This window comes from Barbus barbus (genome assembly GCF_936440315.1).
Source record: "Barbus barbus genome assembly, chromosome: 49".
NCBI classification, from domain to species: domain Eukaryota; kingdom Metazoa; phylum Chordata; class Actinopteri; order Cypriniformes; family Cyprinidae; genus Barbus; species Barbus barbus.
Window position 1 is genome coordinate 292,501 of NC_136727.1, and position 24,070 is coordinate 316,570.

Sequence of the window (24,070 nt, forward strand, 5' to 3'; positions counted from 1 at the left end):
TGACAAACTATCTCTATGGCCAGTCAAAAACAGCCCAAAGTGGCGCAATGACCATATCATAAATATTTAATTATCAAAATGTCTAATTTCCATACCTAAAGTATTTATTTTAAAGTCAATTTTATGCCCATTGGAATGAATCATTTTGTATTCTTCTACATGATAAAATACAAGCCTTTCAGTCACATGTAATTCATGCAATATTTCACCACACACACACACACTCTCTCTCACACACACTCTCTCACACACACACACACACTCTCTCTGTCTCTCACACACACACACACTCTCTCTCTCACACACAAACACACTCTCTCTCTCTCCCACACACACACACACTCTCTCTCTCTCTCTCTCACACACACACTCTCTCTCTCTCTCACACTCTCTCTCTCTCTCACACACACACACACACACACACACACACTCTCTCTCTCTCTCTCTCACACACACTCTCTCTCTCTCACACACACACACACACACACACACACACTCTCTCTCTCTCTCACACTCTCTCTCTCTCTCTCACACACACACACACACACACACACACACACACACACTCTCTCTCTCTCACACACACTCACTGTCTCTCACACACACACACACTCTCTCTCTCACACACACACTCTCTCTCTCTCTCACACTCACTCACTCTCTCTCACACACACACACACACACCCACACTCTCTCTCTCACACACACACTCTCTCTCTCTCTCTCTCACACACACACTCTCTCTCTCTCTCTCTCTCACACTCACTCTCTCTCACACACACACACACACACACACACACTCTCTCTCTCTCTCTCTCACACACACACTCTCTCTCTCTCTCACACTCACTCACTCTCTCTCACACACACACACACACACCCACACTCTCTCTCTCACACACACACTCTCTCTCTCTCTCACACTCACTCACTCTCTCTCACACACACACACACACACACACCCACACACACTCTCTCTCTGATCTGTGTTGTTCTGCAGGGCTGGTTCTGGCTCAGGATCAGAACTATGATGATTATTCAGATGTCTTCGGTGAGTGGCTGCAGCATCACTGGATTCTGTCGTTCTGTTAATGATGTATGAATATTAATGCAGGATTGTGTGTGTTTGATCCGGGCAGGTAACAGCAACAGTTATGACCCGTTCTACTGTAAGTGTCTCAGCAGCAGAACTCTCCGTCTCTGAGCTCTGTTCTGATGCTCACAGCTGTTGTTTCTCTCGTCTTCAGATCCGGCCGTCTCTCAGCAGGTCCTACAGACTCAGACCTCAGGACCGGGACAAACCGGTGCCGCTCTCACTCTCTAGCTGTCTTTCGTTCTGCTTATGTCTAGTTTTAAAGAGTAAGACTAATACAAGCTGTGTTTATTCCAGCGGTGGAGTTTCAGACGGAGCCGACTGAACCTGGACCGCTGGGTGAGAGTCAACCACGAGTCAAACTTTTACATTTACCAGAAGTCCAGTGGTGCTATTTTAATGTTATTTACATACTACATACTGTATTTAGTCATATTTTTTTTAAATTACCCTAGTAAAAATGTAATATATTTAAAATACATTTATTTCATACTACGTATAGTTCAAATCTATTAACATATTTAGTGACATAACTCGGGACTTACCGATATAAGTATAATTAAACTTTATTTGGAGTATTGCTTGTGCACAATGCACTTTTCTTAATATTAAGTCTAAAATGTGTTTTAATGTCATTTTTGATGAGGACTGTATGATCTTATCTGATCAATGCAATAGTTCCACTTCAGCACAATCAAATATACCAAGCAAGTCTTTAATTGGATTTCAGCACTGCTTCTGCTTAATTAAAGAGCATTAAGAACAGGATTAGTTGTTCCAATTTAGCAGACTGTAAGTATAGCAGTTTAGTGTATTACAAGTACACTTGCAGGACATATTAAGTACATAAATATAAAAATGTATTTGTAGTATACTTGTAGTATACATTTAAGTATATTTACTAGGGTAATGGTGGTATATTTTTAGTTTTTATTGTATATTATTTTAAGGTTTAGTAATCTTTTTAAGTGCTTTTGTCATTTTTAAAAAATATATTCATATTTAGCTGTAATTTATTTTCATTTCTGTTTTAGTTTGAATCATTTTAGTACTTTAATTTTGTTAGTTGCCAGCATTTCTCATTTTATTTAGGTTTTTAAAGTTCATGTTCTTTGTCTAATATGTTTTATTTTACGTTATTTCGCTTCATTCCAGTTACCAAAAGAAATTGCTATACCAATGTTTTTTCATGCACCGCTCAATTTTGGGATTGTTTTAACATATTTAAGTGTTTCTTTTATTGCACTTTAGTTATTTGCGTCTGCAGATTTCAATTCTCATCTAAAACAGAGTTTTTTTCTCTTACAAACACTAAACTCTACAAACATTCCTCTATGTTGTGAAGGTTTGTTCATATTTCATTCACACTGATTTATACATTTCACTCCTAAAAACATGCTGAAAAGGTGCTTGTTTTCTCTGTTGACAGTATTTTCTGATTTCTGGAATGCTTTCTGGTTTTCCCCTCCGGAGAAACCTTTAACTCTGATATGACAACAAATTCAGACAAGATTTCTGTTCTGGAAATGACTGCATATTCCTCTAATAATGCAGCACGTGCTGTGTGTTGTGTGTGCAGACTGTCGCGAGGAACAGTATCCCTGCACTCGTCTCTATTCCGTCCATCAGCCGTGCAAACAGTGTCTCAACAGCATCTGCTTCTACAGGTCTGCACACACACACTTTGATTTGATTTCTATTTAGTAGTGCTGGCAAACGATTAATCACATTCAAAATAAAAGTTGTTGTTTACATAATATATATGTGCATACTGTGTATATTTATTATGTATATATACACACATACAGTATATATTTTGAAAATATTAACATGTATTTACATGCATATATGTATATTCATATAATTTCTATTATAAATATATTTAATATATAAACATTTTTCTTAAATGTATACATGCATGTGTGCAGTGTTAATTTCGTTAACGAAGAGGACGACGAAAAATATTCGTTAACGAACCTTTTTTCTGTGACTAAGACGAGAAGTTGCCGAGATAAAACTAATATCTGATGATAAAAACTATGACGAAATTTATGCGCGTCTTCGTTAACGAGACGAGACGGGACTAAAATGTTATTTGAGGACTACCGGACATTCAAAATGCATCCTATAGGCTAAGTTAACTGTCTTGTCTTTCAAAATGTGCGTCTCTGTCTCTGGATCGCAATCAGATGAGGGGCGTTTGTATATCTAGTCTCAGTATGGCAGCCGCAGGGCGGATACGCTACCAAAACGCAAACTAGCGATCTGAAACAATGGCCTCAGCACCTGAATGGTTATAGGGATAGGGTGACCAGACATCCCGTTTTTCCCACGAGTCACAATTCGTTGTTGATTAACTTAAAGTTAGTGAAGGCGCGACAGGCGGAATCAGTCTGATAGAAGTGCTCCACTTTCTCAGATCAGTTCTCATACAGCGCGCGATCAGTTCTCATACAGCGCGCGATCAGTTCTCTCAGTTCTCATACAACGCGCGATCAGTTCTCTCAGTTCTCATACAGCGCGCGATCAGTTCTCAGTTCTCATACAGCGCGCGATCAGTTCTCAGTTCTCACACAGCGCGCGATCAGTTCTCAGCAGTCCACATGTATATCGTGTAGAGCATCTCATGTAAATACAGTCGGTTATGGCTTAAGTGAATGTAAACATGTGGGTGAAATCTGAATGTGTGTCAGTATTACATGCATCCGTCTTAAATGGACAGCATTCCTAATTAAATAGCCTACCTATCTATGCCATTAATATTAACCAACAAAAGATGTTAAATAAATATATACTTGTTATATAAACCTACTGTATCTGAAAAATTTGTTAAATTTGTATCTCTACCAAAAAATTTGAATTTATTCCAGTTTTTCCCAAATTCAATCCTTAATTCAAATTTCTCATAAACTTAATTGATTTGGTAATGACTATTTTTGTTTGAAGACTACATATAAAATAGCTACCAAAATAAATGTTGGTAACTGCAGTTTGACTAAAAGTTGACAAAAATGCAATGACTTTTCGGCGACTAAAACTAGACTAAAACTATGAAAGACTCAAATGACTAAAATGTGACTCTAAGACTATTAAGCATTTTTCTCTCAAGATAAAGACTAAGACTAAATCAAAAAAGCCTGCCAAAATTAACACTGCATGTGTGTATATATAAATACATAATAAATATACACAGTACACACACATTATGTAAACGACTTTTATTTTGAATGTGATTAATCGCGATTAATTGTTTAACAGCACTACTAGCCTTCATTCAGTTTTGAGTACTTAACTCTAGTTACCAATGCAACACTCCTAATGTGTGAGTTTTGAAAGCGTAAGTAAGTGTGTGTGTGTGTGTGTGTGTGTGTGTTCAGTCTGCGCCGGGTTTACGTGATTAACAAGGAGATCTGCGTCAGGACGGTCTGCGCTCACGAGGAGCTGCTGAGAGGTGAGCAGTGTTCGGTGTTCCGTCGAGTTCCTCCGCTGAACTCAACTCGTGTAACGTGTTCTCTGTGTTCTCTCTGCAGCGGATCTGTGTCGCGATCAGTTCTCGCGCTGCGGTGTAGTTGCGCTCAGCGGCCAGTGCGGGGCGATGGGTTCCAGCTGCGCCAAGAGCTGCGGATCCTGCTGAACACCGCAACTCCAGCTTTAGGACCAAACACCTGCGCATGCGCAAACACAAAGCCGTTTCACACACACTACAGTCAAAGGTTTCTGAACACTGAGATTTGTTGTGTTTTTTAAAGAAATCTCTTCTGCTCACCAAGCCTGCATTTATTTGATCTAAAATACAGCAAATTTAAAATATTTTATTATTTAAAGCAGCTGTTTTCTATGTGAATATGTGTTAAACTGTAATGTATTTCTGTGATCTGCAGCTGTATTTTCAGCATCATTACTCCAGTCTTCAGTGTCACATGATCTTCAGAAATCATAATAATATACTGATTTACTGCTCAACAAACATTTCTGATTATTATCAATGTTGAACACAGTCGAGTAAAGATTCTTTGGTGAACAGAAAGATCCAAAGATCAGCATTTATCTGAAATAAAAAGGTTTTGTATCATTATACACTACACCATTCAAAAGCTTGGAGTTTCATTTATCAAGGATGCTTTAAATCGATCAAAAGTGACGATAAAGATAGTTATAATGTCACACAAGATTTCTATTTCTGATTAATGCTGTTCTTCTGAACTTTCAATTCATCAAAGAAACCGGAAAAAATTATACTCAGCTGTTTTCAACATAATAATAATAAATGTTTGTTGAGCAGTAAATCAGTATATTATTATGATTTCTGAAGGATCATGTGACACTGAAGACTGGAGTAATGATGCTGAAAATACAGCTGCAGATCACAGAAATACATTACATTATATGATCAAATAGAAAAGTTATTTTATATAGTAAAAAAAATGTCAAAATATTACTGCTTTTGTTGTACTTTGAATCAAATAAATGCAGGCTTGGTGAGCAGAAGAGACTTATTTAAAAACATTACAAATCTTACATTTGACCGGTAGTGCAGCTAACCTTCAGTTTAAGCTCAGACACTAAACCAGACGTGTTCCTCAAGCAGCTGCTATACACACGTCAATCCTTTAACTGTGTTCAGACCGCTGCTCCATGATGACGCAGAGAACGCTTTGCGCGCTATAGCACCTCTAGTGGCTGTGGATCGCAGCTGCTTCTGAATGTGACCAGCTTGTGTTTGTGTACTTGCGTAAAATGCGTTTCAGACCTAAAGCCATCGGACTCTTTCCTCTTCATCTGTTTCTCTAGCATCTGAGCCCGGTCTCATGAAAATGCGTAGCAATAGCACAATTGTTTTTTTTGTATTTTAAGTGCTATTTATACGCAGAAGCCGACTTTGGCGTGCATGCAATATGCAGGTGTTTGACGTTTATGTAATACACAATTTTTGCATGCATATGATACACACTTTGTTGGCGTAAATATAATACACACCTACTCCACACCCCTTAACCTACCAACTGTGCATCATATGCACGCCAAAGTCCATTCTGCGTATAAATAGTGCCAAATAGAAACAGAAGATCATGGCATTGAGACGCACATTCATGAGATCGGGTTGAGCGTATCAGCTAACACTCTTGCAAGGTTCTTTCAAACTTATGAACAAATGTTCTTCCGGGAACATTAATGGAACGTTAGCCAAACGTTCTTAGAACATATCTGTTAGCTGAGATCGTCTAGGCTCCTGTAAACTGATATTTACTGTAATAATCGATGGTTTGGATGAATATTTGGCCTGTATGTTTCCGCTGGTGCTATTGTATCGGTTACACTGATGCAGAGGAACCGTTTGTATTATTACTGCTTGTGGTCCAGTTCTGTTGTTGTTGTTTACTCGAACCCTCACGCCTGATCTCAGGTCAGAGGTCAAGACCTGTAAGCACTGATCTGTCATCAATCATCACCTGAAGAATGCTACTGAACGCAGACTTCCACATACTCACATTTACTGTAACATTAGCGGTTCCAAACTATCTTTGCCAATGATTAATAAACGTTTTTGTACTGTACTTTTAAACAAGTCTACAAACATGAAACTTTCTTATAGAATAGGCACATTTCAAGTCATTTTAATGTGTATAAAAACAATTCTAGCAACATTACAAGAGACTTGAGGTCTTCACACATTTCTCGTCTGAAATTTCCACACATTAAAAAATAAATACGACCATGTTGCATCAATCACGTTTACACACTGCGTCGGAAATTTTCGTACGTCATAAAATTTTTTGGCTCAGTTTCGATTTTTTGCGTTTTCGCAAGCATTTTGATAGGAAATATGACAAATACGGAAAAAGCGTAAATTTTTACGAAAAATTCGGACTCAGTGCTTAAGGACCTTAAGACTTCGCGCACACAAACCAAAGCGGACTAAACACAGCAGAAAACTGTTAAAAAGCTTTTATTGTTTCTTAGTAGCTTTAGTTCACAATAAGCCATTTACTCGATCACGATCGCTCTAGATCGGGTTTCTTTGCTTCTGGCTTAACTGTATGTAACCTGCACCTTAATATTATTGCTTTTGAAAATTAATTAAAATAACAATTATTGATATAGTTTGCTGTCAAGTGTCTCACCTCAGTATTTGGCACCATTTCCGACAGAGACCGTTAGTTTCTATACAAGAGCAACAGACCTTTGACGTGAAGAAATCGTCAGTTTCAAAGAATCGTGTTGAGAGACGAACGTTTTCTTTGGTCTTGTGTCAATAGCAGAACTTATATCAACGAGTGTCTGAAGTGAAATATGTTTATATTTCAGATTCAGAGCGGGATTGAACCGAAGGGTGAGGAATTACATCACAGATTAATAAAACTGACCCGTCAACAATCAGCTGAGATAAAAACATTATAATAATATTACTGCATTACAAATGATAAAACATTACAGTTCACAATTATTTCAGATATAACAAAAAGGTTCTCAGAGAAATTCACTTTCTTTTCATAATTCAATTCATAGTTTTTTTAACTATAAATATTACAGTAAAATATTCAAGTGTTTGTGTCGAGTGTGTCAGGGTTCATTACACCGTTATACTTTCCCATCTAAAAATATGTCTAAAAACTCTTCATTACAGTAACATGAATTAAGAGAATAAAATGTGCTTAATCTCATGATAATAAAGTCAGATTGTAAAGAAATTTAATAAAATTGGTCCTAAAACTAGGCTTAACTTTCCTTAAGCAAACTACTTTTTTTGGGGGGGTTAGGCAATAAAAAAGGCAATTGCAACTTTCTATCTTACAAATCTGACCTTTTTTATAAAAGGTATAAACTCGAAATTGCACAATATTGACTCGCGAGATATAAAGTTAAATTTTTTTAATTACATTTTCTATTTTTTATTTTGTGGTGGGAACAGAAAAATAAACTGAGATATAAATTTGAAAAAAGTAAGAATTCTGAGTTTATATCTCACTTTTTTCCCCTTTATATTCACAATTCAGACTATTTCTTGTAAAGTCAGAAAAGTCATTTAAAAAAAAGTTTTTAATAGTCACAATTACCTTTTGCTATAGATTCACCCTTTTTGTATTCTGTTAAAAGTAAAATCCTCCTTTTCTAAGAAAGGTCAAATATGTGACCCTGGACCACAAAACCAGTCATAAGGGTAAATATACTACGTTTCTGGACCTGGGAACATTTCAGTTGTGTTGCTGTCTATGGAGGGAAAGAAAGCTCTCGGATTTCATCAGAAATATCTGAATTTGTGTTCAGAAGATTCTTACATGTTTGGAACGACGTGAGGTGAGTAATTAATGACAGAATTTTCATTATTTGGGTGAATAATCCCTATAAGTTGAGAAACATTCTGTAATATGCCCCGTGGGTCACGTGTTAAGAAACGTCCAGAAACATGACCCATGTCGCACATAAACACTGTAAACGAGGTGGCACGGTCTGGATCAGCTGACCGCGGACGGCAGCGACGGCGTTCTGCGGCGGATCTCCTGCTGGAGCTGCTCCTTCAGCGTAAACACCTGCTCCTCCAGACCCTTGACACGCTGCCGGTGCGCTCTCTCTCGGGCCGCCAGCGTCCGCTCCGCTTCTCTCTGAGTGATGCGCAGTCGCTCGTCCTCACGCAAACGCAACGCCTGTTCGCCAGCGCTGTGACTCTGCTCCAGCTCCGCCAGCTGAGTCTGGAACACATGCAGACCGCTGGGGTTTAACCAGTCAACTAACAGAGACAACCCACTGTAACCATAGCAACAGCAGAAACCATAGCAACCCTGATGATTAGGGCTGCATGATAGAACGAGATTAAAATTGCAATCGCTGCGATATTCATGCGGTCATCTTGTCAGTGAAGCACGGTTCTGTGATCAGTAGTAAATCTGCATCTTTACTAACGAGATGCGCAAGACTATTGCATTCGTTTAATCACGCAGCCCTATTCTTGATGCTGCTGCTCTACCGCACTACAAACAGATCCTGCTCTTAAGGCACGTTCACACCGAGGAAGATAACTATACAGTTAACGACAACTACAAAGTTTCAATAATCGCTCTAATTGAGAATAAAGTCCACAACGCAACAGTAAAGATAACGACAGAGAAACAATATCATCGGAATCACTTCAGAACTATCTATTGTTAATATCTGTTGTTGTGAACACTAATATAGACAGGGATATCGTTACATAGTAATTGTCCATTGGTGTGCACGCTAATATAGTTATCGTTATAGTTATCGTCCATTGGTGTGCACGCTAATATAGTTATCGTTATAGTTATCGTCCATTGGTGTGCACGCTAATATTGTTATCGTTATAGTTATCGTCCATTGGTGTGCACGCTAATATAGTTATCGTTATAGTTATCGTCCATTGGTGTGCATGCTAATATAGTTATCGTTATAGTTATCTTTTTAGTTATCGTCCATTGGTGTGCATGCTAATATAGTTATCTTTTTAGTTATCGTCCATTGGTGTGCATGCTAATATTGTTATCTTTTTAGTTATCGTCCATTGGTGTGCATGCTAATATTGTTATCGTTATAGTTATCGTCCATTGGTGTGCACGCTAATATAGTTATAGTTATCTTTTTAGTTATCGTCCATTGGTGTGCATGCTAATATAGTTATAGTTATCTTTTTAGTTATCGTCCATTGGTGTGCATGCTAATATAGTTATAGTTATCTTTTTAGTTATCGTCCATTGGTGTGCATGCTAATATAGTTATAGTTATCTTTTTAGTTATCGTCCATTGGTGTGCACGCTAATATAGTTATAGTTATCTTTTTAGTTATCGTCCATTGGTGTGCATGCTAATATTGTTATCGTTATAGTTATCGTCCATTGGTGTGCACGCTAATATTGTTATCGTTATAGTTATCGTCCATTGGTGTGCACGCTAATATAGTTATCGTCCATTGGTGTGCACGCTAATATAGTTATCGTTATAGTTATCTTTTTAGTTATCGTCCATTGGTGTGCATGCTAATATTGTTATCGTTATAGTTATCGTCCATTGGTGTGCACGCTAATATTGTTATCGTTATAGTTATCGTCCATTGGTGTGCACGCTAATATTGTTATCGTTATAGTTATCGTCCATTGGTGTGCACGCTAATATAGTTATCGTTATAGTTATTGTCCATTGGTGTGCATGCTAATATAGTTATCGTCCATTGGTGTGCATGCTAATATAGTTGTCGTTATAGTTCTCGTTCTTGGTGTAGACGCTAATATAGTAATCGCTATAGTTATCTTTTTTGGTGTGGATGTTAATATAATTATTGTTATAGTTATTGTTCTTGGTGATGACGCTAATATAGATATCGTTATAGTTATCTTTATAGTTCTCGTCCATTGGCCTGGACGCTAATATAGATATCGTTATAGATATCTTTATAGTTCTCGTTCTTGGTGTGGACGCTAATGTAGAAATCATTATAGTTATCTTATTAGTTTTCGTTTTTGGTTGATACGCTAATATAGTTATCTTTATAGTAATCGTCTGCTGGCGTAGGCACTATTATTGATATCTTTATAGTTATCTTTATAGTTATCGTCCATTGGCTTGGACGCCAATATTGATATCATTATAGATCTCGTTCTTGGTGTAGACGTTGATATAGATATCTTTATAGTTGTCGTCTGTTGGTGTGGGTGCTAATAAAGATATCGTTACAGCTATCGTTCTTGGTGTGGATGCTAGCATAGTTATTGTTCTAGTTATCATTGCGTTGGTGCAGACGTTAATATAGTTCTTGTTATAGTTTTCTTTATTGTCCTCATTCTTGTTGTGGACACTAATAAAGTTATCTTTATAGTTATCGTCCGCTGGCATGGACTAATATACATATTGCTAATATACATATAGTTATAGTTATCATTCTCGGTGTGAACAAGCCTTTACTCACCAGACAACACAATCTTCTGTTTGATGCCACACAACTCTTCTTTATACGCACAGCGATGAAAAACATCACACACACATTATAGGATGACACTGTTAATGCAACTCACGATTAGCATTAGCATGTGAACGAGCTAATAAAGCACGTACCTGCAGAAGCACGATCTGTCTCTGTGCATCCTGCAGCTCCTGTTCGGTGGAGTTGAGCGAGCGATCCAGGCGGCCTTTCTCCGCACACAGACGCATGCTGCTCTCCTCCGTCTTCAGCTTCTGACGCTCCACCTGACGAGGCAAAACAGATCAGGGATGTAACGATATGAACATCTCTTATCATGATTATAGTGACCTAAATGATCACGGTTATCAGTATTTTCATGGTATTGATAAAAACAGTTGTCGCAATAGTTGTAGTATTATAGCTATAGTTATGTTATCATAATAGTTATTATGGTTATAGTTGTCGTAACATTTGTAGTTATAGCTATAGTTATCGTAATAGTTATTATGATTATAGTTGTCTTAATATTTGTAGTTATAGCTATAGTTATCATAATAGTTATTATGATTATAGTTGTCTTAATATTTGTAGTATTATAGTTATAGTTATGTTATCATAATAGTTATTATGGCTATAGTTGTCATAATATTTATAGTACTATACTTATAGTTACATTATCGTAATAGTTATGATTATTAATACTAACTGTGGTGACTTTATCATGATTTATCGTCAAACTGGTAGATTTATCCCTAAAACAGATCTCGCTGGATTGGATTCCGCATTTAAACGCGGCGCGCAGACAGACAGCCAGGTGGCCCGTCTCACCTTATCCAGTGTGTTTCTCAGCGCGGCCTTGTCTTTCTCCAGCCGGACGGCCTGTCTCTCTGTATCTCTCTTCTCGGTCTCCAGTAAGGCCACGGCTCTCTGTAAGCTGCGCAGACGCTCCTCTGCAGATGCTCTGTCTGTCTGCGCAGACTGTAGACTGCGCTGGGCTTCGGTCAGACTGTCAGACTTCTGTCGCAGAGCCTGCGTGAGACCACAGAGATGACTCAATCTTTAAAAGAATCAATTTAGACCACTTCACAAAGTGAATCAAGTGAAGGAGAACTCAGTTCTAGTTGCATTCACACTGGAACCGCTACTGAAAGGGAAGTCAGATCTCTTTAGTCTGTTGTAATTAGGTCTCAGACCACTTGTCATTCACACTGCAATCTCATGAGAAACCCTTGAATCTTCATTTACACTAACCTCAAATAAACCAATAAAGTATAGCTTTACAATAATACAATTCTATTATTGTAGAATTAATAATTACAATTAAATGTTCCCTCCTGGTGGAATGACCTGGCCAGCTCAATCCGAGCATCTTCAAGAATCGGCTAAAAACACATCTCTTCCATCTTTATTTGACCCTCTAACTCTAGCACTCTCTATTCTAATTCTATTATTTAAAAAAAACAAAAAACTTTTACCTTTTGGACTTGCACTCTATTCATTTACTGCTTGTTTTCTTAAAAAAACCTAACTATTCTAATCTTTTTGTATTCTATTTGTTTTCTTTTTATTTATTGTACAATTGACAAAAGCAAAAAAGCCTCTAACACTAGCTTGCTCTATTCTTTTTCTATTCTATCGGTTTTCTTCTTTTCATTTATTATATAATTTAAAAAAACTTGCTATGTGTACTGCGTTAATCTAATTGAGTCTTGTTATAGCACTTGCATGTTATTGCTCTTTTGTTGGTTTTGATTGCTTCCATTGTTCTCATTTGTAAGTCGCTTTGGATAAAATTGTCTGCTAAATGACTAAATGTAAACGTAAAATAAGATGATGCTGTTTTCAATGTATGTTTGAGATGATCTCAGTTCAGCTGTACTCTTTGTAAATGCACTAAATGGACATTTTACCATTTTGTTCATGTTTCACTTTTTTTTTTTTTTTATAAATACAGCTTTTATTGAGTTTTTTTTAAATGCAGCTTTTATTGAGTTTTTTCTCTCTCCACTGTGGCTCTGCGGTTCACGTTTTTAAACGCAATAACACGTTCTGCATGAATTGGCCTTGTGTCTATTTGCCGCATTCACATGTAAAGCTAAATGTATGCGAACTGAGCGAAGCTTGAGGACGCTCACCTCCTGTGTGTTCTGCAGCTCTGTCTCCAGCTCAGATCTGCGCAGATGACTCTGGGTCAGCTCTGACTGCAGTGTCTGCACACGCTCCGTTAGCACTGCGATATTACGCTTCCCGTCCAACACGGACGCTCTGAGTCCATCCACTCGCTCCTGAGCGACACAGCAGAGCAACAACATTCCTGATCAACTGCTATCAGAATATTTAGAGTTATTATAGTTATGTTATTGTAATAGTTATCATGATTTTAGTTATCGTATAGTATAGTAGCTATATCGTATAGTAGCTATAGTTATCATAATAGTTATTGTAATATTTAAAGTTACTATGGTTATTGTAAAATTTATAGTTAATGTAATGTTATCGTAACAGTTATAGCTATATTTCTGCCGTTCAAAAGTTTGGGATCAGTAAGATTTTTTAAAGAAGCTTCTTATAGTCACAAAGGCTGCATTTATTTAATCAAAAATACAGAAAAAACGATAACATTATGAAATATTATCACAATTTAAAATAACGGTTTTGTATTTTCATATACTTCAAAATATAATTTATTTCTGTGATCTGCAGCTGTATTTTCAGCATCATTACTCCAGTCTTCAGAGTCACATGATCTTCAGAAATCATAATTATATACTGATTTATTATCAATTTTGGAAACAGCTGTGCTGCTTAATATTTTTTGGAACATGTGATACATACAGCATACTCTGATGAATAAAAAGTTAAAAAGAACAGCATTTATTCAAAATAGAAATATTTTCAGAAACACTTTACAATAAGGTTCATTAGTTAACATTAGTTAATTAAATTAGTTAACATGAACTTTGAACAAACAATACTTCTACAGCATTTATTAAACTTAATGTTAATTTCAGCATTTACTAATGCATTATTAAAATCCCAAGTTGTGTTTGTTAACATTAATGTACTGTGAACTAACATGAACAAACAATGAACAACTGTATTTTTATTAACTAACATTAACAAAGAAATAAATGTAGTGTTTATTGTTCGTTCATGTTAATTAATACATTTACTAATGTTAACAAACATGACCCTGCAGCACAGAAGCAGTCATGAGTAACACAGGTATATCTGTAGCAATAGCCAACAATACACTGTATGGATCAAAATTATACATTTCTCTTTTATGACAAAAATCATTAGGATATTAAGATCATGTTCCATCAAGATATTTAGTACATTTCCTACCATAAATATATCAAACTTCATTTTTGATTAGTAATATGCATTGCTAAGAACTTCATTTGAACAACTTTAAAGGAGATTTTCTCAATATTTAGATTTTTTTGCTCCCTCAGATTCCAGATTTTCTAATAGTTGTATTTCAGACAAATATTGTCCTATCATAACAAACCATACATCAATGGAAAGATTATTAATTCAGCTTTCAGATGATGTATAAATATATATATAATATCATGACTGGTTTTGTGGTCCAGTGTCACAAATGACACATTGCAAAGTGTTACCATAATTTCTAACAATATAAGGCTTTGCTATCATTTTTAAAATTGATTTAACATTCTTGCTGAATAGAATTATTAATATCTTTAAAAAAAAAAGAAAAAGAAAGAAAAGAAAATACTGATCCCAAACTTTAGAACGGCAGTGTATATAGTTATCATAATAGTTATATTAGAGTTATCATAATAGTTATTGTAATATTTATAGTTATTACAGTTATGGTAATAGTAATAATCACCTGCAGCTGTCTGCGCTCAGTCTCGGCCTGTCCCAGTGTTTTCTGCAGCGCGGCGAGACGCCCCTGGGTGGCGCTGTGGGCGGCGGTGGCTTCCTGCAGGCTCTGGGAGAGAGCGAGCGCTCGCTCTTTCTGAACGCTCTCTCCATCCTGAGCTTTAGACAACAGCACCATCAGTCGCTCCACCTCGCGCTGAAGAGATGCGACGCGACCTTCGCCCTCAGCCACCTGAAACGCACACCAGAGCGTTAATCAGTCATCAGCGGTCGCACTGCGGGGGGAATCAGGTACTGTGCTAGTTTGTGACCTGTTTGGTGGCGCTGTCGTGCCGGTCGCGAGCCGTCTGGATCTCCATCTCTCTCTCGGCCAGACTCAGTCTCAGTCTCTGCAGCTCTCCCTCCAGACTCCGCCTCCCCAGCTCCACCCGTGTGCCCCGCCCCTCGGCCGCCTCCAGAGCCTCGCGCAGACGCCGACGCTCCGCCTCCAGACGCGCCTCGCCGGCACGCAGCTTACTGCACTGCTCCTGCAGGGGGCCACGTCTGCGTTAGAGCTAGTCTGAGCTAGATGGCATTAGGGATGGGCCATACCACTTATTTTGTTTCCCGATATCGGTACCGATACAATACTTCTAAACTGAACTTTTAAATTAAAAAATGTATTAAATTACTAATTTAAAATGTGTAATGATACCCACTTAACTTCATATTTTAAACACACAATTTAACATTCATTATTTGTAACTTATTAGGGTTATATTTTTGTTTACATATTTTTAGTCATTTGGCAGACGCTTTTATCCAAAGCGATGTTTAAATATATTTACAAATACTATAGTTGAACTATTCGCTCAGTTTAGTAAAGCAATGGTTCATTTTCATAAGAGGCTGCCAGTGACAGGCTGTTGCACTCATAAAATTATTCTGACAGTGTATGATTTATATTACCATTACAGAATAGAACAAGATCAATATGAACTTGTAACGTTCAATTTGAATAAATTTAATTGCACAAACTACGTAGGCTACAATTTCACTTTGTTTATTGTGAAATAACTCAAACATATATGTTGTTTTCTGTCATTTAATAAGCATTGTTCTGGGCTGCTGTTCCCAAAAGCTTCAATGCCATGTTATGATGCTTTTAGGAAACGCAGCTCTGTTTGAAAGCACTGTCAGAATCGATTGATCGATTGATTCTGAACATGTGCGCGTGTTCAGCTGCGCAGGAAAATAGTTCTATCCTACACAATTATTTGCTAACATAGGTTATTCGTCCATTTCAATGCATATTGTATGCATACATTTTTTTTTACACTAGTAAATAAAACGCCTTAGTATCGATATTTTTTATTTCAGTTTCAATACTAGCATCAGTACTGATATATCACTACTTCAGGATCGATACAACGCCCATCCCTAGATGACGTTAGTTGAGATGAAATAAGACGCACCTCCACACGCTTGCGCTCAGTGTCGGTGTTCAGCGAAAGTCTCTCTAGCTCTTTGATTCGCTCGTTTAGCGCTCGTCGGTCTCGGTCTGCTCTCCGCAGAGACTCTTCCTGCTGCTGCAGCAGAGCTTGAGTCGCCGACAGCTTCTCATCCACCGCACGCTTATCTACACACACACACACACACACACACACACACACACACACACAGAAACACACACACACACAGAAACAAACACACACACACACACACACACACACACACACACACAAACAAACACACACACAGAAACACACACACACACACACACACACACACACAAACACACACACACACACACACACAAACAAACACACACACACACACACACACACAAACAAACACACACACAAACAAACACACAGAAACAAACACACACACACACACAAACACACACACACAAACACACAGAAACAAACACACACACACACACACACACAAACAAACACACACACACACACACACACACAAACACACAGAAACAAACACACACACACACACACACAAACGAACACAAAAACACGAAATCAACACGCATCTCCAGAAACCAGATAAATCTGACAAACACTCCCTTTGTGGGCGTTCTCAATCGGAAAAAATAATTTATAAACAGTGTTGGGGGTAACACATTGCAAGTAACGCGAGTTACGTAATCATATTACTTTTTTTCCAAGTAAAAAAACCTACAATCCCTCCCAAACCTGAGACTTGAACCCGCAACCTTTGGATTACGAGTCCAACTCTCTAACCATTAGGCCACAACTTCCCGAGAAAAGCCACATTAGGCCACCAGTTACTGTGTTTCTGATGTATTGCAGGGCTTGACATTAAGCATTCTCATGTGGTTGTCCTTCGGACAAGTACAAAATTTTAAATTGAGTTATAAATATAATTATTTATTGTAGTTATACAAAACACATTTAGTTCATTTAGTTAAGATTTTTCTTTTTAAATAAAATAATGAAAAAAATAAAGTGTGATTAATACTGTTTTATTTTAAAATAAAAAGGGAGTATTAATTACAAATACAATTATTTTATATTAAACTTAAAAATAAAATGCTTATATTTATTTTTTATATATAAGAATTTTCAAACTTAATTTATTTTTATTTTTTATTAGAGTTCAATTTAATCAGACGATTAGTATAATAAGACATTTGGGCAGTTACCAAACAAATGAAATCAGTATCAATATTCATCTTTGCAGTGCAGAGGAAACACAGAAGCTGCATCTGAAGTGGAATAGATGTATTTACCCTCTGTTAATGCAGCTCTGAAGGACATGCAATGCTTTAATCTGCAGTTACACGTGAATAAATAATGTTTTGATTCATAAAACGATGAAAACTGATATTCGAAATTATTTAAATTTTTTTAATATTTTTAAAAACTGTAAATGTGAAATTAAAACCGCCAGCAGGTGGCATCAAGTCACTGTTAATAAGTGAGTCATTGCGATTGAACCATATCAATTAAATAGTTGATTAATTCAGGAACGAAACACCGTCATGTTGCTCAGAGATGCAGAACAGTGCTGTGTTTGTGTTTGGAATTATTTTTGTTGTTGAAACAACGCAAAAACAGGAAATATGATAAAACGTAAGTCTCTTAATGTTAACTTCTTGTTTATTGAACTGTTATAAATCACATTTGTAATCATGATGGTTTTTGGAGCAAAAAAAAAACAAAAAAGCGGCGCTCGATCTTCGTGTGAAATTATATAAATATATACATTTTCTGCTCCCATATCTTGAATTTTCTGATCATTCTTCATGCATGGTAATACTGAATCATGCAGTGAAAGAACGGTCCACACGCGAGCTCGTCTAACCTGGACTTCTCTACTAGGTTAGGTGTGTTTTGATTCTTGCAGTACACTCGATAAAACAACAATTATGAAATTATCTCAAACGATATACATCTCACACCCCTATAACAAAGGCTATATCATAAAGGCAGTTATTATTGTTTTTGGTATTTTCAAGTTACTCCGATTGGACAAATACATTTCTCTTTCACTTGCCCGACCAAAACATTCAGTTCTCCCGGACAAGCGTTACTGTCGAGCCCTGTGACTGACAGCTCTGGTGTTGAGAGAAATCAGGAGTAAGTGCAGAGCGTTGTGTGTGAACATGATCTTACTGTAGATCTAGACTAAATATCTACATGATCTTACTGTAGTTCTAGACTAAATATCAACATGATCTTACTGTAGTTCTAGACTAAATATCAACATATCTTACTGTAGTTCTAGACTAAATATCATCATGATCTTACTGTAGTTCTAGACTAAATATCTACATGATCTTACTGTAGTTCTAGACTAAATATCTACATGATCTTACTGTAGTTCTAGACTAAATATCATCATGATCTTACTGTAGTTCTAGACTAAATATCGACATGATCTTACTGTAGTTCTAGACTAAATATCGACATGATCTTACTGTAGTTCTAGACTAAATATCATCATGATCTTACTGTAGTTCTAGACTAAATATCGACATGATCTTACTGTAGTTCTAGACTAAATATCTACATGATCTTACTGTAGTTCTAGACTAAATATCTACATGATCTTACTGTAGTTCTAGACTAAATATCATCATGATCTTACTGTAGTTCTAGACTAAATATCGACATGATCTTACTGTAGTTCTAGACTAAATATCATCATGATCTTACTGTAGTTCTAGACTAAATATCAACATGATCTTACTGTAGTTCTAGACTAAATATCATCATGATCTTACTGTAGTTCTAGACTAAATATCTACATGATCTTACTGTAGTTCTAGACTAAATATCTACATGATCTTACTGTAGTTCTAGACTAAATATCATCATGATCTTACTGTAGTTCTAGACTAAATATCGACATGATCTTACTGTAGTTCTAGACTAAATATCGACATGATCTTACTGTAGTTCTAGACTAAATATCATCATGATCTTACTGTAGTTCTAGACTAAATATCGACATGATCTTACTGTAGTTCTAGACTAAATATCTACATGATCTTACTGTAGTTCTAGACTAAATATCTACATGATCTTACTGTAGTTCTAGACTAAATATCTACATGATCTTACTGTAGATCTAGACTAAATATCAACATGATCTTACTGTAGTTCTAGACTAAATATCTACATGATCTTACTGTAGTTCTAGACTAAATATCTACATGATCTTACTGTAGTTCTAGACTAAATATCTACATGATCTTACTGTAGATCTAGACTAAATATCAACATGATCTTACTGTAGTTCTAGACTAAATATCAACATGATCTTACTGTAGTTCTAGACTAAATATCAACATGATCTTACTGTAGTTCTAGACTAAATATCGACATGATCTTACTGTAGTTCTAGACTAAATATCATCATGATCTTACTGTAGTTCTAGACTAAATATCGACATGATCTTACTGTAGTTCTAGACTAAATATCGACATGATCTTACTGTAGTTCTAGACTAAATATCGACATGATCTTACTGTAGTTCTAGACTAAATATCTACATGATCTTACTGTAGTTCTAGACTAAATATCTACATGATCTTACTGTAGTTCTAGACTAAATATCATCATGATCTTACTGTAGTTCTAGACTAAATATCGACATGATCTTACTGTAGTTCTAGACTAAATATCGACATGATCTTACTGTAGTTCTAGACTAAATATCAACATGATCTTACTGTAGTTCTAGACTAAATATCTACATGATCTTACTGTAGTTCTAGACTAAATATCTACATGATCTTACTGTAGTTCTAGACTAAATATCGACATGATCTTACTGTAGTTCTAGACTAAATATCGACATGATCTTACTGTAGTTCTAGACTAAATATCGACATGATCTTACTGTAGTTCTAGACTAAATATCTACATGATCTTACTGTAGTTCTAGACTAAATATCTACATGTATTTACTCATCTCACCTGCACTAAAACACATTCAGTGTTCCTCAAAAGCGCATCATGTTTGTTTTCTTTGTTTTATAAAATAACTATCTTTTGTTGGTATTGTGAGTGCGCACAAATACAAGTAGACCCTTTACAGGTCCGAATGATGTATTACTCTTACCTTTATAAAAAAATAAAATAAAAAAAAAGACGGTGTAGGCTATTTTAATGTGTTTCCACTGAAAGCAATGCAAGTGTTTGCTGGTGCCTCCATGTCCTGCAGAGCAGCTTTAGCTTCCACTCTCCGCACAAACTCAGATATAGGCTAGCGCACATTATTATTATAGCGCAGGTTTAACATTTAAACATTGTTATATACTTGAACTGTTTTAGTATATCTATAGATTTTATTTTAGGCAAGTCGTGATGATATGAGAAGGCTAAATTGATCAAACATAGGCTATGATCAGCTCATGCCGCTGGCCGCTTATTAAAAATCGTTACATTAAAAAACTAACGATTTTTACATTACATGTCGTTACATTAAAAAACTAAAACTTATAGGCTATTTAATGAACAAAAATGCTCCCAACGTTTTTCTAAATTAACTTAATAAAAAAACAAAACGAAATATAATAATTTTGCCATTACACACAAGACTGAACTATTTTAATAGCCGAAACAGTAGTATAAACTCTTTTAGGAGAAGAGGGATAAAAAGACGGGCTCACGTCAGTAATTCTGATGAGCTGTCGGACGCGGGCCGGGCTAGAGCCTAAATTTGAGGCCCGTGCAGGTCTCTTCACTTTTGGTGTGAAAGGGCTTTATGTTTGTAAAATAACTTTTTCTATTAAAAACAAACAAGCAAGCCCTGCCCAGATTTACAAAGTAACTCAAAAGTAACGTAACGCATTACTTTACATAAAAGTAGCTAAGTAACGTATATAGTTACTTTTTTAGGGAGTAACGCTATATTGAAATGCATTACTTTTAAAAGTAACTTTCCCCAACACGGTTTATAAAGCAAAAACACTGTTCTGTTTAAAAGTTTGTGTGTCGTTATCATTAGCTGTGTATCAGCCCAGTGGAGGTTACCCTCTTGGCACTCCTGTAGTGTGCTGTGTAGCTGAATGAGGCGCTGGTGGGCGGAGTCTCTCTCTCCCGTCACTTCCTCCAGTTCTCTCTGCAGTGACCCCAGGTGACCCCGCGCCTCGTCCTGCACACATTCACATCACATCATCACTTTATCACGACAGCAGGTTCTCACGCTGTCCACACTATCACAGCCAATAAGAAGATATCTGATGTTTAACGTTCAGTAGAGCAGGATTTTGGACCAATGAGGTTTAACAGTGGGCGGAGCTCCCACAATGAAACCGCAGAGAAAAGACAAAAACTGTTCACAACAAGAATGATAACTATAACCACGAAGATGTAATAATCGCTCTAACTCAGAAAGATTAGCAAAGTCTACATCACAACTATAACAGCACAGAGGAACGATATCGTAGGAATCACATTCAGAGTGTTGTTTTCCAGCTTAAGAACGATAAAAACACTGGCAGCCAATCAGAATCCATCCTGCTTTAAGGAGTATTTAAAGTAGGGCATATGGACAAAAACATTATCACGCAATTTTTTTTCATATCAGTCGATATCGATAATTATCACGATAAATGTCAAGTTGGTATTTCTTTCAAGTTTAAAGGCAGATTTGTGCTCTAATGTGAAAGAAACCAGACGGTTAATTGTGGTTTTAAACTATTCTTCATGGTCAGAACATGACAAACACTTCACATTTTTGAATTCTTAACATGTTGTTTCTACATGCTCTAATGACTAATATTTTTTCAAATTAAGAAACATGTTTATATTGCCTCATAATATGAATAATAATATAATTTATAATTAACGTTAAAGTTATCGTAATGTTATTGTTAGTTATATTTCTCATAATAGTTATAGTTATTATAGTTACTGATATAGTTTTTATAATTATCGTTATGGTTATCATCATATTTAATGTTATAGTTATTGACCTGCGCAGCGCTTCGAGAGTAGAGCCTGGTTTATACTCGATGCGTCAGCAGGAGCACGAATCAGTCAATGAATCGTACAAGAAATCACCTAAGCTAAAATATTTAATTACTTTATTACTGTTGATGTCAGGAAATGTGCAGCCAAACCCAGACCCAGACACCTCTATAGGTTTTAACACCCCAGCAGATTTTAACGAAAGCTCTGGTCTTGGTTTCTTTCATTTGAATGTACGCAGTCTTGCTCCTAAAATGGACATGTTGCGTATTTGGGCTCACTCTACAGATACTGATGTGATTGTCTTGTCAGAAACATGGTTAAGTAAATCGGTTTCAGATAAAGAAATTAATACAAGTGGTTATAATGTTTTTAGGACTGACCGCTCTAATAGAGGTGGTGGTGTAGCAATCTACATCAAAAACCAGTATCAAGTTAATGTATTGCTATCAGTATCGTTAGTTAAACAGTTTGATTTTTAGCCTTGGAGCTCAAAGTCTCTAATTCACTTTATATAACAGTCGTTGGTTGTTATAGGACACCTTCAGCTGTTAGCGGTGCTTTGCCCTCCTTAAAGCAACTCCTGTCTGATTTTAACTCTAAGGAGTTAGTAGCCTTTGGAGACCTAAATTGGAACTGGTTACAACCAGTATCTGATGCTTTCAGAGCTTATTGTGATTCAGTTCATCTTTTTCAGATTGTTGACAGTCCCACACGGCCAAACCCAGAAGAATCATCGCTAATAGATCCTCATAAGTACTCAACCGCTTCTATATTCGCAAACGACATCAGTGACCACAGTTAGAAATACTAAAATACCTCAAATTAAACCACGCATTATAGTCAAGCGTAACATGAAGCACTTCTCAGAACAAGAATTCCTCCACGATTTATCTAATTACGACGGGGGAGAAATTTATATTAGTGCAGATGTTGATAGTGCCTGGAGCCTCTTTTATGAGGGGTTTACCAATATAATTAATAGGTATGCTCCATTAAAGAAGTACAGAGTTAAAGGCCGAAACAATGCTTGGTTTTCTCCTGATTTAGCAAATATCCTTCATGAGCACAACGTGGAATGGGCAAAAGCCAGAAAATCAAATCAGATCTCTGACTGGCTGGTTTTCAGGCAACTGCGTAATGCTTGTTCTCTAAAAATTGGAAAAGCCAAAGCTAATCATTTTCTTTCTCAAACCACTCATAACCTGAATAATCCATCAAAATTTTGGAAAACTATTAAATCATTATCAGAAAACAGTAAGGGCCAGGAGCTCCCTTCAAGCATTGTGATAGATTCTCAAAAACTTACTGATAAAACCCAAATACTTGACTGTTTCAATGAACATTTCATAACCTCAGGATTTTTATTTGATTCACTCAATACTCAACATGAGTGTTCCTCTACAGTGGAGACTGTTGGTTTGGATTCTTCTAGTCAGTCTTTTAGTTTCAGTCCTATTACAGTTTCAGATGTAAATAAAGCCCTCAAGCAATTGGACACGACAAAATCTGCAGGCCCTGATAATCTGGATCCCCACTTTTTAAAGTTAGCAGCTAATTTTATTGCTGTGCCTTTAACTAATATTTTCAATCTGTGCTTGAACACAAATGTTATTCCTTCCATTTGGAAATCAGCCTTTGTGGTTCCCCTGTTAAAAGGTGGTGACCTTTCTGTCTTAAACAATTACAGACCAACTCTAAATTATCTGTTCTGGTCAAGGTTTTAGAGTCCCTTGTTAGTGATCAATTAAAGGATTTCTTCAATAATAAAA

General features: G+C 36.5%; 2 protein-coding genes across 2 annotated transcripts in view; one reads left to right on the forward strand and one right to left on the reverse strand.

Annotated features, from left to right (window-relative positions):
* LOC306867895 (microfibrillar-associated protein 2-like) overlaps positions 1-6,653 on the forward strand; it is a 13,859-nt gene extending 7,206 nt beyond the window's left edge. The window contains exons 3-9 of the mRNA XM_079413833.1: positions 1,001-1,051; positions 1,140-1,169; positions 1,248-1,304; positions 1,391-1,432; positions 2,673-2,760; positions 4,471-4,544; positions 4,624-6,653. Coding sequence (XP_079269959.1) covers positions 1,001-1,051; positions 1,140-1,169; positions 1,248-1,304; positions 1,391-1,432; positions 2,673-2,760; positions 4,471-4,544; positions 4,624-4,727 — 446 coding nt within the window. The 3' untranslated portion in view covers positions 4,728-6,653. The remainder of the gene's footprint in view (positions 1-1,000; positions 1,052-1,139; positions 1,170-1,247; positions 1,305-1,390; positions 1,433-2,672; positions 2,761-4,470; positions 4,545-4,623) is intronic.
* Positions 6,654-6,693: 40 nt separating this feature from the next.
* Positions 6,694-24,070, reverse strand: part of LOC306867894 (uncharacterized protein) — a 51,148-nt gene continuing 33,771 nt past the window's right edge. The window contains exons 28-35 of the mRNA XM_079413832.1: positions 21,360-21,480; positions 16,310-16,473; positions 15,167-15,382; positions 14,863-15,087; positions 13,136-13,285; positions 11,829-12,029; positions 11,153-11,284; positions 6,694-8,781 (exon numbers count right to left, since the gene is read on the reverse strand). Of these exons, the coding sequence (XP_079269958.1) occupies positions 8,548-8,781; positions 11,153-11,284; positions 11,829-12,029; positions 13,136-13,285; positions 14,863-15,087; positions 15,167-15,382; positions 16,310-16,473; positions 21,360-21,480 (1,443 nt within the window). The 3' untranslated portion in view covers positions 6,694-8,547. The remainder of the gene's footprint in view (positions 8,782-11,152; positions 11,285-11,828; positions 12,030-13,135; positions 13,286-14,862; positions 15,088-15,166; positions 15,383-16,309; positions 16,474-21,359; positions 21,481-24,070) is intronic.